General features: G+C 39.2%; 1 protein-coding gene across 5 annotated transcripts in view; it reads left to right on the top strand.

The window, feature by feature from the left end:
• The window catches only part of OTUD7A (OTU deubiquitinase 7A), a 117,717-nt gene that overhangs the window by 99,855 nt on the left and 5,765 nt on the right, over window positions 1-12,097 (top strand). For all 5 annotated transcript variants that reach the window (XM_030498194.1, XM_030498197.1, XM_030498198.1 and 2 more), the window contains 3 exons: window positions 374-486; window positions 6,799-6,926; window positions 8,786-8,935. In XM_030498194.1, coding sequence (XP_030354054.1) covers window positions 374-486; window positions 6,799-6,926; window positions 8,786-8,935 — 391 coding nt within the window. The remainder of the gene's footprint in view (window positions 1-373; window positions 487-6,798; window positions 6,927-8,785; window positions 8,936-12,097) is intronic.

Below are 12,097 nucleotides of genomic sequence, written 5' to 3'. Positions count from 1 at the left end.
TCACCTGCCTGCCAAGGTTCAGGATACTGGGGAAGAAAGCAAACCTCCAGACATGGGCCATGAAGCACACTAACCATGCTGGCAAGGAATTCCCATGGGCATGAATAGCTGGATCTACAATAGTGGAGCGCTGTGCTTGGCAGCAGCAGACCCCCATCTGGAAATGAAATCCAGTATGCAGTCAGTGGGGTAGAACTTTTTTCATAAGTTAATAGTCTTTCACCTGAATAGAAATGTTGAACTGTTAATGGTTCAAGATGTTGAACTGTATGATGTATGAAGCTCAAAATAAGTTAGTCATAAACACTACTGCAGAACTCTGTTTACATTTTGTACCAGCATAATGCTAAAGGTATTTCATTCTCTCCCATAGTCAGGTTTAGTGTATACGGAAGAAGAATGGGAACGGGAGTGGAATGAACTGCTTAAACTGGCATCGAGCGAGCCTCGCACACATTTCAGCAAAAACGGAGGCACTGGTGGTGGGTAAGTTCAGAGTGTGACAAAATCCTTTAGTTTTTTTTCTCAATAGGAAAACAATAGAGCACAAATGAAGGAAAATGTTTGTAGGACCATCGAACTGTCTTTTCAGCTGTTGAGATTTTTTTTTTTTTCATGGTAGAATATAACTATCTAAACATCTCATTATAATATTTAGCTTTTTGATTAAGTTTCCTTGTACAGCTACCACACTAACTTGAAGTTACTTTGCATCCAAGAATCTGGATTTCATTAATCCTAATTTGTGGGTCTCTGGAACCAGCATGTTGGCCGTAGCATTTCAAGGAGATGAAGAGTCCTGTTCCACTAAAGATACAAAGCTCTTTGAGGAAGGCTTAGCAGAAAGACAGCCACTGCTCAGATGTTTTCACTAAAACATGGAATGACAGAGTAACATCACCTCTTCTAACAGCATTCTGGAAGAAAGTAGTTTGTGCCTGGATATCACATTTTCTGTACATTAGCACAGCTTTAATGCCGTCTTCTCTTATTCATACACACTTAGCTTTCTAATTCAAAAAGAAAATATTCAGAGATTCTTTCTTGAGGGCAAATCACCAAGGTAACTCTTCACATTTTCTGCTTTTAAAATGCTGCTAACCCCAAACATAGAAGGGCAAAAAAGTAATATTTTGCTAAAGATTAAATATTTGGATGTAGTGCCTTTTTAAACAGGAAGTAGAATATCATATTATATTTTGTAACCTCATGAAACCTTTCTGAAAAATCAGTGTGCTAGTTCAATCTTTGAACAGTTATAAGGAAGTTCACCTAAAAATTACAGTAATTAATATTGCCCTGAAAGGAACAGTTGCCCTTTTTTGACTATTCAAGCTTTTATTTATGTAACAAGAACAGTTCTCTCAAGTGCAAGAATTATTTAAGGATTGTGGGGAGATTTATTTCGAATTAAACTGATTCACTGTAATCCTGGTAAAGTTCATTGTTCCTGGAAGGCTCTGCATGGGGTATGTCTGTATTTCTAAGAACCACGTCAGATGCTTTTCTTACCTCATTTCATATCTGTTGATCTAGGTTGGTTCCATAGGAGTGTGGCTGATGGCAGGGACTTCTATTACGCTCTGTGAAGTTGCAATGTTTGTCAATTAGTACCCAGTGCTAACAGGGCAAGCAAGGAAAGAGTGTGTTTTCTTGAAGACCAGCTTAGTATGTGTGCTTTGTATCATACTGGATAGCATTCTAGTCAATTAGCTTATTATAAACAGTAACAGAAAATCTGATGGTCACAGGAAAAATGCAGTAGTGTCTGCTGCCAACATGTGTTTCGTTTAGATGTGTAGAAGGTGTTGGAAAAAATGGATAGAAACACATTTGGGGGGAAGAGGGGAAGTTTGGGATGAAATAGTATCTGCAACATTGAAATACCCAGATCCACATATAGAATCTGCTTTAAACATCCGGTATGATAAACCATCCCTCACTTCCAGTGCAGTTGATCCCAAAGTACAGGATTATTGACCAACTTCAAGAAGGCAGAAGCTTTAGGTTTTGTGTCCAGTGTTTATCACTAAAAATATTCAGTGGTTGGTTGTTCAGTGCATACTTTTCTGTAGCTACTGTTTTCCCTTGGAGAAAATGGCATGTGGTGGTAAGTAAATCGACAAAATAGGGCATACGATGCAATGAGAATAATAACATCTTTAGAAAATAATCTCTGAGCTATGAAGAGAGTATTATACTTTGCCGTTAACCCTGTCAAGGATAGGTGAGTCTACTCATGCAGGAGGACATTATTTAGAAAATTCTCAGCCATAATTTGTCTCATTTTCTTTGATTTTGAGGCAAAAAAAAACCCCTGACAGATTGGTTTCATTTTACTCTCGTTTGTTTCCTATGTTTGTTGATACTTTCCTGTTGATATGCTTTAGTCTTCTAATGCAGTTCAATTCACATTTCTGTTCACCACCAATATTTTCTGGCCTTATTCTGTCTGTTTCCTTCTGTACGTTTCATGTACTGTGTAGTTGCAGTATCTGCCAGCCACAGATATCCTCAAATGGTGCATTTGCCAGTCGATCAACAGACACTTAAGCAGGGAGTAGTATCCTATTACATAAAGAATTGATTTAATTTGGTTTTAAATGTTCTCATCAGGGTTTGCATTTATCTTTTTGCCAGTCAAAATAAGGATAAATAGACAATAGTTAATTTTTCTTTTAAAATAGTGAAACAGAAATCAGGCAAGAAACCTAGCCTATTAAAAGTGTAAATATGTATTTCTCTTTACAGTCATTTCAAAGACAGAATGAATGTGACAGAATGAATTCTTTTTCTCAGTTTGATGTACCCTTGAGATGGAGAAGGAATATCAAAATCCTATTTTTGAGATGGCGTATATTACTTTCTCTAGTTAGATGCTGTATTAAGAAAGCTTGCCATTTAATCTTTGAATTGTAGATGAAACATTCTCCTTTGGTGTCAGAATTAGCTAAAGTATCAAAAGTGTATATGCTTCAAAAGAATTCAGTGACAAGGGTAAGTCTGGGATTATGCTGCCTCATTCACCCACGAGTTCCTCTCAGTTATTTTTGCGTGAACTACATGCAAAGGAGATCAGTGATTATTGTTACATCCCTAAAGATTCCTTCTTTGAGAGTGCTCTTGTTCTGAGGCTTGGAAGTTGGGGAAAAAGGGAACACAGAAAAACCTGTTTCTTCAGTTCTTGTTTTCAACATGTAAAATCCTTCAAGCCCTAAAGCAGAGCCAGCTCATTAACTATGAAGCAGATTCTTGTTTTGAAACAGATTCGCACATCTTCCTGTAAATGTAAAAAAATAAATCTCAGATTAACATACTTGTTTCATTTATCTCTATTTACAAGCAAACCCAGGAGTGTTGGATTGGAGGAACTGCTCTAGAAAAAGGAAAATGTCTTGTACCCTCTGGTTTTGTTAAGAACCTAACTGTTTCAATCCTGCTAAAGAGACAAGTCCAACCCGTTCCTTCATATTGCAGACTGTTGTCAAGACAGCGATTTCAAAGCCTGTTCTAGTGTGAGATTGAATATCACAGTTATTCACTTCTTGAAAACCTGGTAGAGCTGAAAGCTAGGTGTCATGGTGTGAGCTAATAGAGATTTTGAAAGTGGATGGTATTCTTATTTAGTATTATCTGTCAGCTTCTAGCTAGCTGCCTCATATGCCCTTGGCACTATCCTATTCATAAAGTCAGGTGATTTTACATGGGGAAGAACGGAGGGAATATTGTTGTAATCTTCCTGTATATCATTAGAGATCTATTTAAGGCAGAAACCCAGAACATTTAAACAGGAGGTACCTCTCAAATGCGTGTCATCTCTGAGCTTTCAGATTCTGTTAGGTATTCAGAGTATTTCAACATACAATTCTTCATAGAAAACTATTGTGGCCATGAGAGACCCTCATCTTGTAGAGAATTCAGTTTAGCTCATTTAACAAAATATTGCTTTAAAACTATTTTTATGTGATCTGGTTGTTTATTGTAGGAGTGCTATCCCTTTGTAACTGTATATGCAGCAATTACAGGGCGCAGATAGAAAAAGGTTCATTATAACAGTACATCATTTGCTTATCAGCTGAAGTTTCTGCTGGGGCCAGTAAGTCTGTTTATCTTGTCTCTTTTTAGTTGATGTAAATCATACTAAGCCAAACATAGCCTGGAAATAATCCAGTTGCTGTAGAGATTCAGATTTGTGAGTTCAGGCAGCCCTTCAGATCTGAAAACAGTGGATACCCCACAGCCTCCAGAAGAGAGAAAATTCAAGGCAAAGGAGGAAACAGAATCATGTCATGTTAAAATTACTTATACCTACATAGTGATTGGGTTTTTCCTTATTTAACAAGTCTTGAATTCAAGATACTTCCTAGTTGACAGATGGTTGCATCTCACATGCCACAGAACATGTTTTACACAAAAACTTGCATTCCCACACAATTAAATACAAAATAATAATGTATGGAAAGCTGATTTAGGTTTTCTCTTTTATTACATGCCTTCAAAACTCTTTCCTATATATCATTTCTGCCTGAGAAACAAAACTTGGAACTTGAAGCCTTCTCACTTCCTTTAGTCAATGCAGTATACCATTTATTCCCCCACCCAAAGAAAAGAAGGGCAATGTCTCACTACTGAGCACCTGGCTGTCGGTGCCCTGCTGGAACAGGGGTGTTGTGAATGTGACCTCCAGAGCTCCCTGTGAGTCCATGAAAATGAGCAGTGGAAAACAGATGTGTAAAGAAGAGAATGATTTTTAAATGTGCAAATATGATCATAAATAGTGATTTAAGCGACTTGGTGATGTGATGCTGAAGAGGAAAAAAAGCCCAGTGGAATTTTGGACTTCATGTGCAGTCAGGCTTGACATCAGCTGACCAAAGGGATAAAGGTCCTTCTGATAGAGCTGCATCTGGAACATGCCTTTCACTTCTAGAAACTTCATTACCTGGGAGATGAAGAATAATTCAAGGAGTTGAAGAAAACTTTAGGACTGATAGTCTGGAAATACTAATGTAGGAAAATAGCTGGAAATCTTTGTAGCATGTTCTTCTAACTTCCTTTTGGCTCACAAATTGCTCTGAGGGTCACACAATGCAAATGCTGAAAAGCTGTTGCAGCCAATGATGGAGAAGAATTCAGTAAGGAATCGGAGAGGGAATTACAAAATAGGCAATTCAGTTCGAACATCAGCAAAAAATTTCTGACAAATCTGGGTAGCAGGAAGAGGGAGACAGGGAAGGAGAGGTGTCTCACTGCTTGACCCAAAAATTCATGTCCTGCATCAGCCTACTGTCAATGATCCATCCTGCTGTGTTCCTAGGTTGAGGTGAAAGATTTTAATATCAAGTTCCAGGGGAAGGCTGGATGCCATCAGACCTGTGGGGGTGTTCCTGTGTTGGTCCCACATGCTCTAGAGCAGTGCCCACACAGTTCTGTTCAGTTAACTATTCACATATAATGAAAATTAATGACAGTGAATTATTGAAGTTCTCTGCACACCTAACACTAAGAGGGCAATCACTGCCTTCATTTAAAAGTGTCTAGGTTATGCTGCCCACCTTGGCTTGTCATGTCTCTCAGAAGCTGTGTTCTGTGTGTATCATGTTTTGAAGTGGCACTCAGCTGTGAGTTCTCATCTTTGATGTGCTCTGCTTCCCACAACCCTGCCGTTTTTCAGTCTCCCTCCATCTAGGGTGTTTATTTCTGTCTTCTAGGCAGAGGCAAAGCTTTAAAATGTGATAGTGACATTAATGACGTTAAACTAGAAAAATAGGAAAGGAGATAACTGAAACCAAAAAATCTATAAAATGCTTATGAAGCCATAGAAGGGCTTCAGTTAGAGAAGTGTTCAGTTAGAGAAGTGGGGAATTGAACAGGTTTGTTCTTGCAGTCTGGAGAAAAGAATGATCTGTTTTGTAAATGATAGGCTTTATAGGTTAGCTTCTAAAGGTGCTGGGCATTTCTGTTTCCTGAAAGGTTGCAGGGCTGATCCAAAGCACACTGTTGCTAGTTGGAAAACCTCTTTTTTAACCATAATTTCAAGTCAGGATTTCATTTTTTTACCTTTTTTTGGTGGAAAAGCACCCCATTGCACTTAGTGATCAGCAGCACATCCCTCAAAGTTAGTAGCACATCTCCTTTAACAGAAAGTTTCTCTTTTGCTGTCAAATGTTTTGCGCCGTGAAGTGTGTAACTGCACATTTGTGAGCTCTTCAGTAAAAGGCAGCATTTAAAACCTAGCAATTGTGTTTGTCCATTCATACATGAAGAAAAAGGGTTTCTGGAATTGGTATAGGTAGTCCTCAATAAAATACTTACTTGAATCTAAAAATGAAATATTATGTCTCCAATTCTTGAAGTGCTCTGTATCTGCTGCAGCTAGATGAATCGAGCAGAAGGGCTTTCATTAACTCCTGTGGTTTCATAAACTATTTGGATCAGACCTGTAGAAGGTCAGTGTGAAGAAAAGACTTGGGTTTCACCATAGTGCTCTCCATAGGGCTTCATGTTCTGCTCTCCTACCATGTAAGATACTCGTGTTCAGACAGTAATGAATTTTGATAGCTACTAAACTAGTGTGGAGTCTGTGAGTGAAAACATTCTCTCTGTTGCTATTATTGCCAGAAATATATTTTACTTTTCAATTTCTAATGTTGCTTATTTCAATAACTGGAATATGTGTTTCAGAAGCATGGGAATATGAGTGGCAAGGAAGAAACAGCTGCCATGATGTATTAATTCACTGAAGTTACAATGGTTGGTTCCAGCCAGTTCAAAAAGTTTCAATGCTGTGTCTTTCAGAGTGGACAATTCAGAAGATCCAGTCTATGAGAGCTTAGAAGAGTTCCATGTTTTTGTCTTAGCCCATATTTTGAGAAGACCTATTGTTGTAGTAGCAGACACCATGTTACGAGACTCAGGGGGAGAAGGTAAGAAGTGTTTGGCTTTATAAATGTACACACCTGTGTCAATTGAATCACAAACAGAAGACCCAGCTGTAACATATCTGAGTGTTTATGGGATAGCTGCTGCCTTGTTCTGGAGGGAAAGAAAAGAGCAGAATGCTAATCTATTTCTATTGGATAAAAGTAAAAAATACAGATAAATTTGTAAGTCCCACTGAATATCTGTTTATTCTAGATATACTTACTCTTAACTAAATAACCACCACATTACAGAACATAATAAATTTTACTGCTCTAGGTTAACAAGGTTCTAATTTTGCTGTGTTATTTTGGTGCCACTTAAATCTCTGCATAGATCAATCTAATCTGACTTTGAATAGTTGAATTTTGAATGTGTATCTCTTAGCTTTTTGGTTTTACTAACGCCTTTGCAGCCTGTTGTTCTGAAGTTTCCAGAATGTTTTATTCAGTATGCACATGTGAGTACACAAGTGTTAGATCCCGATGTGGAGCGCACAGCTGCCTGAGCAGGGCTTGGATGATTGAATTAATCTCTCTCACTTTTTGCCATGGACTAGTATGAATGCTAATGAATGATAGTATGTTGCTTAACTAAAGGGGGATTTTTGATTGAGTGAAGTGGGATGTTGAACTAGTGATGGAGTTTGCAGAAATTTACTTCCCCAGGACAATGCTGGGTAGTTTCAGTTTCCCTTCCAGTTTTGAACTACAGGTACTGGTTGCATGGTTGCTGTTTGTCTGCTCTGACAGGCTTGATCACTATTGCTTCATTTCCCATAACTTCCTATCCTGAGTTGCACACACACACACACACACACGCACACCCCACCCCGATACACTTTCTTCTCCTTGGCCAATCTGATTCTGTGATAACTCCAGTGTTTTCTCACTGCTGGCCTCATAGACCACCATCATCAAGTTCCCTTGGTTTAACTGTTGTGTGTACAAAGCACAGGTTTTCAAAAAGCATAATAACTCGTGCAAATTTGGAAGGACTCACCAGGATGTAGATGTATGCCTCAAAACCAATACTGCTCTCTGTCCCAAAGTCTGGACATAGCAGACCTCTTTAAAGGAAAAGTCTGTAGTAAAAACAGGGCATTGTTTGTGTCTACTTTTTCCTTAAGCTCATTTTGGTAATATTTCAGCAATAAGGATTTGTATTTTGACAGCAAAAGGAAAAATAATTGGTCAGAAGCAGAGACATTGAGAGAATTTTCCTGCCCAAACTTGCTGCTTCCCATAATTGTATATAAACAAGCACAGGATCTATCAAAGGAAAGAGCTTTGCCTTTACAGGTGCAGCATCCCATTCAAATTCTACTTGTAGAATGTTTTAATCTTATCATTACTATAAATACATAATATACACATTCATACATATATGACATGTGGTGATGTGTGTGTGGACTATAAACATGTTTGTGATGTTTCTTACAGAAATCTGTTAATGCAGGGCAGAGCAGAGTATGTTTCCAAAAGAACTGGTAGTGTATTTACTGGTGACTATTAGAAAATGTCCTTCTACCTACAAGTATTATGGGAAGGTACAAATCTGCAGACGTGTGAGAGTCATCAGGATATTGTTGTAAGACCTTAATATCTTTACTAATAAACAATTAGAGCAAGGAAAATATATGTCAGAGCAGAATGTTTCTGTCATTCCTCTCAGTGTATTTCCTGATGTTTTCATACTGAAATTCTACCTGCTGTTATGACTGTTTTCTGCATCAATTACTCCACTTGAGGCTGCTCCCCTGAAGCTCTGAAAATGCTGTGGCATAATTGTTACAAACACTAGAACCAACACTATTGTCTGTTCTTTGACAGTTTAAAACTCAAACCCTCATTTTTCTTTGCAGCGTTTGCACCTATACCATTTGGAGGAATTTATTTGCCACTTGAAGTTCTACCTAACAGATGCCATTGCTCACCTCTCGTGCTAGCCTATGATCAGGCCCATTTCTCTGCTCTTGTTTCCATGGAACAAAAAGATCAACAGAGAGAACAAGGTATGCTATAAACACAGCAACCCAAGGGTATACATTGAACACGTGCACAAAGTACTGTCTTTTGCTTGTAGGTGTATTTATCTACCAGAAAGGAAAAAAATATCCTCTAAAGTTTATTGCTGCATTCTTAGGAGTCTGAGCAGTCTGATCACAAGAACTCTTCAGTTCTAATCCTTGTGCTATCACCGTCTGACTTTGGCACTTGAACCTTTTCTCTCAGTTCCATATATGTAAATAGGTATGATCATAGTTACCTGCTGTGCTTCTGGGTTCTCAAAGGCCTTTGTTAATTGGGATAGTTAAAGTGTTTAGAAGACTGTTAGTCAAGTCAGATGACTGTTGAAAATCGTATAATTGAAAAATCCCTCTTCTAGTGTGCTAAAGGCACTTTTTTCATTTTAAAACATTTAGTTGAAATGGTTTTTATCTTATTGTCTTGCTGTCTTCTGTTTTACTTTGGAACAGCAACAACAAAATCTGACCAGATATTTCTGTGTCAAATTTGAGCTTCCTGGTTCAGGGATTGGGAGTAACCAGAGCTTCAGGACTGGATTTGTCCCTCCATCAGTAGCCTCAGAGCTGGCTACAACTGCCCTTACTTAGAAGACCTGTTTGCCTAATAATAGAAAGCTGTGAGGTTAACTCCTAGCTGTCTCTGCTCCTTTTCTGGGAAAGGGAAAAGAGTTTTGCCAAAAACATTGTGAGGCTTTAGAAAAATTTGGTGGAGTTTTGCTTTTACGTCCCAATCCTCTAGGTAAGCCAACCTTGGAAGGAGCAGAGAGTTTATTACATGAGGCTGGGCGAGCTGGGAAACACTCTACAAAGCGTTGCATGTGGTATTAGCAAACAGTGTGTCGGTGAAGGGGAGACTGAATCATAAGACAGAAATGAAGAAAAAGGTTGATCTAGATGTCAGATATTTAACATGAAGATCAATCCAGTCCAACCCTTCAGTGGCACATAGCTATTTCAGGGATTTGTGGTGGGTGCTTGGCAATAGGTCTGGCCGTTGCATTATACACTGGGACATTGCAGCTGCCTTCCAGCCCTCAATCTGTAGAAAAGCAACCCTGAGGAAGATGCTTTTCACATAGGAACCATTTCCAAAGCAGTACTCTGATGTATGATACGAAACACCTAATGAGAAATGAAGTCTGCAAAGCAAATTCATGCCATTTTAATGCAATAACATGATATGAATGAAGACAGAGTTTTGGGAGAGCTGTTTTAAGGATGCGATTTCACTGGTGATTGTTGCTGATGACACGCTGCAGCCAGGACTGTAATGTCAGCCTGCTGTTAACAACCCCTGTATATGTGAGTATGTTACAAACTGTAGAGTTATCTTCTTGTTGAAGATGCCTCCATGTCTTTGGTCTTGATCCTTTTTAGGTCTGTTGGGTGAAACAAGACATTTTCTGTAGTAGGCAGAGTCCATTTTTTCCTTTCTAATAGTTGGGATCAGAACAGTATCAGTAGACTGACAGTAACCTCTTGTTATTTCTGGCACGTCGATCTGCCTTCATGCAATACTTCATTATCAGAGGTGTGGCAAGAGCCTGGTGTAAATAATTTGATTGAATATACAGAACGGAACTCTCTCTGCAATAACTTTGCAGATAGAGTAACTGCCACCCACCAAACCTTTTGTTATTGTGGCATCGTCCAAGTGACAGGATTGACAACAGGCAGTGAGGGAAACTAATGTTCAGCTGCTCTCGGTATGTGTTAAAGTATGCGGTGATACACCTTGGTGCCACCTAGTGGAAGGCTCCTAGTATTACAAGCCATATATTGCTGTTAATTACACTCTGCAAGAGCTTGGGCTTGGTAACAACGTCACGTATTTGATTTCTTCCACGAGTGTTAGCAATAAGGTTAAATATACTTCTTGTGGTTAGAACCTGTCTTTCAGTAGGATTTTTCTACACCTGTAACAGCACAAGAAAGGTGTTGGGGAGAAAAAGCTGCCAAATGTCCAGCACAGCATCAGTAACATTAAATACTGGCTTTCTTTGTGTATAAATTAATCCAGGTTAATTACAAGGGTTGTTGAATCCAAATAGTATTTGTTTTGTATGATCTGATTTTACATGTTTTACTGCAAGGCCTTGAATTCCCAGGCTTCAATTCTGTGGAGCAGCAGAGAGCACTTGGCATTAAGTCTGGGATGAAGGGAATGCTTTAGCTTTCAGCTGCCGAGCTAGCTGCTGTTAAGAGACTGCAGCAGTCTGACAGCAACCACAGCATTGCTGCTGTTCTTCAAATGCTGTGTCAGGAAATAGGTTGGCACAAGGATGCTCTAATAATGCTTATTTTTGTACCTTGTCAGCACAGAGATGTTGGCAGCTTGAGCATAGAGGAAGGGAGAGGCGCAGTTGTTGAGAGTGGAAAGCAGTGCACAGGTGCCACAGCACATGGCCAGGTTGTGAACTGTCCGAATGCAGCTGAATGCTTAGACTGCAGTGACTGAAAAGGAGCATCTCTGGTAGCCAGGCCGTTCATAACTCAGAGTATTTATACCCTAGCCATGGAACCGGCTGTCAGGAGCAGCAGCTGAAGCTGTCTGAATGTACATATTGCATGTACATACATATGTGTTGAAGGTGCTGAGAAGCTTTCATGTGGAGGAGACAGCATGTCCTATACTTGTGAAATGTTTCTGGTCAATTAAATGCTGATGTGAACACCTGAAGTTCTGCTCCGGCATATCAGGAGAGAAAACATGCTAACATCCTCTTGTCTAGAGGGATTAAAATCACATTTTGCCATGTCATCTTTTTACCAGCACATAGCTGGCATTCTGGTCGTCACTGAAGGCTCTTTTGTTTTGAAATCCACAACATCTGATTAAAAATCTACAAATACTTCTGTATTCGTGCAGGCCATATTTATGCAGGTCTGTTGTATTTTTTTTTATTGGGAAATAAAGACCAGCTCTCGACTGCCCTAAGCATGCTGCATTGAAGGTGGAGCTTCCCACACCTCCCTGCTTTGTCAGGCAGCCAGCAGTGAGGTTGCTGCCCACACCAGTGTGCAGTACCAGTGAGAAGTGTGGCAGTGGTTTTTAACGGCACTCTGTCAGGATCTGTGTCAGCACTTTGTTTTACGGGTGCTTTCAGAAATAGTTAAAATGTTCTTCTGTACAGAAGATTAATAATG

Source organism: Strigops habroptila, chromosome 9, assembly GCF_004027225.2.
Source record: "Strigops habroptila isolate Jane chromosome 9, bStrHab1.2.pri, whole genome shotgun sequence".
Lineage (NCBI taxonomy): Eukaryota > Metazoa > Chordata > Aves > Psittaciformes > Psittacidae > Strigops > Strigops habroptila.
The sequence above is the reverse complement of the archived record's forward strand: the minus strand, read 5'-3'. Positions and strand labels throughout refer to the sequence as shown.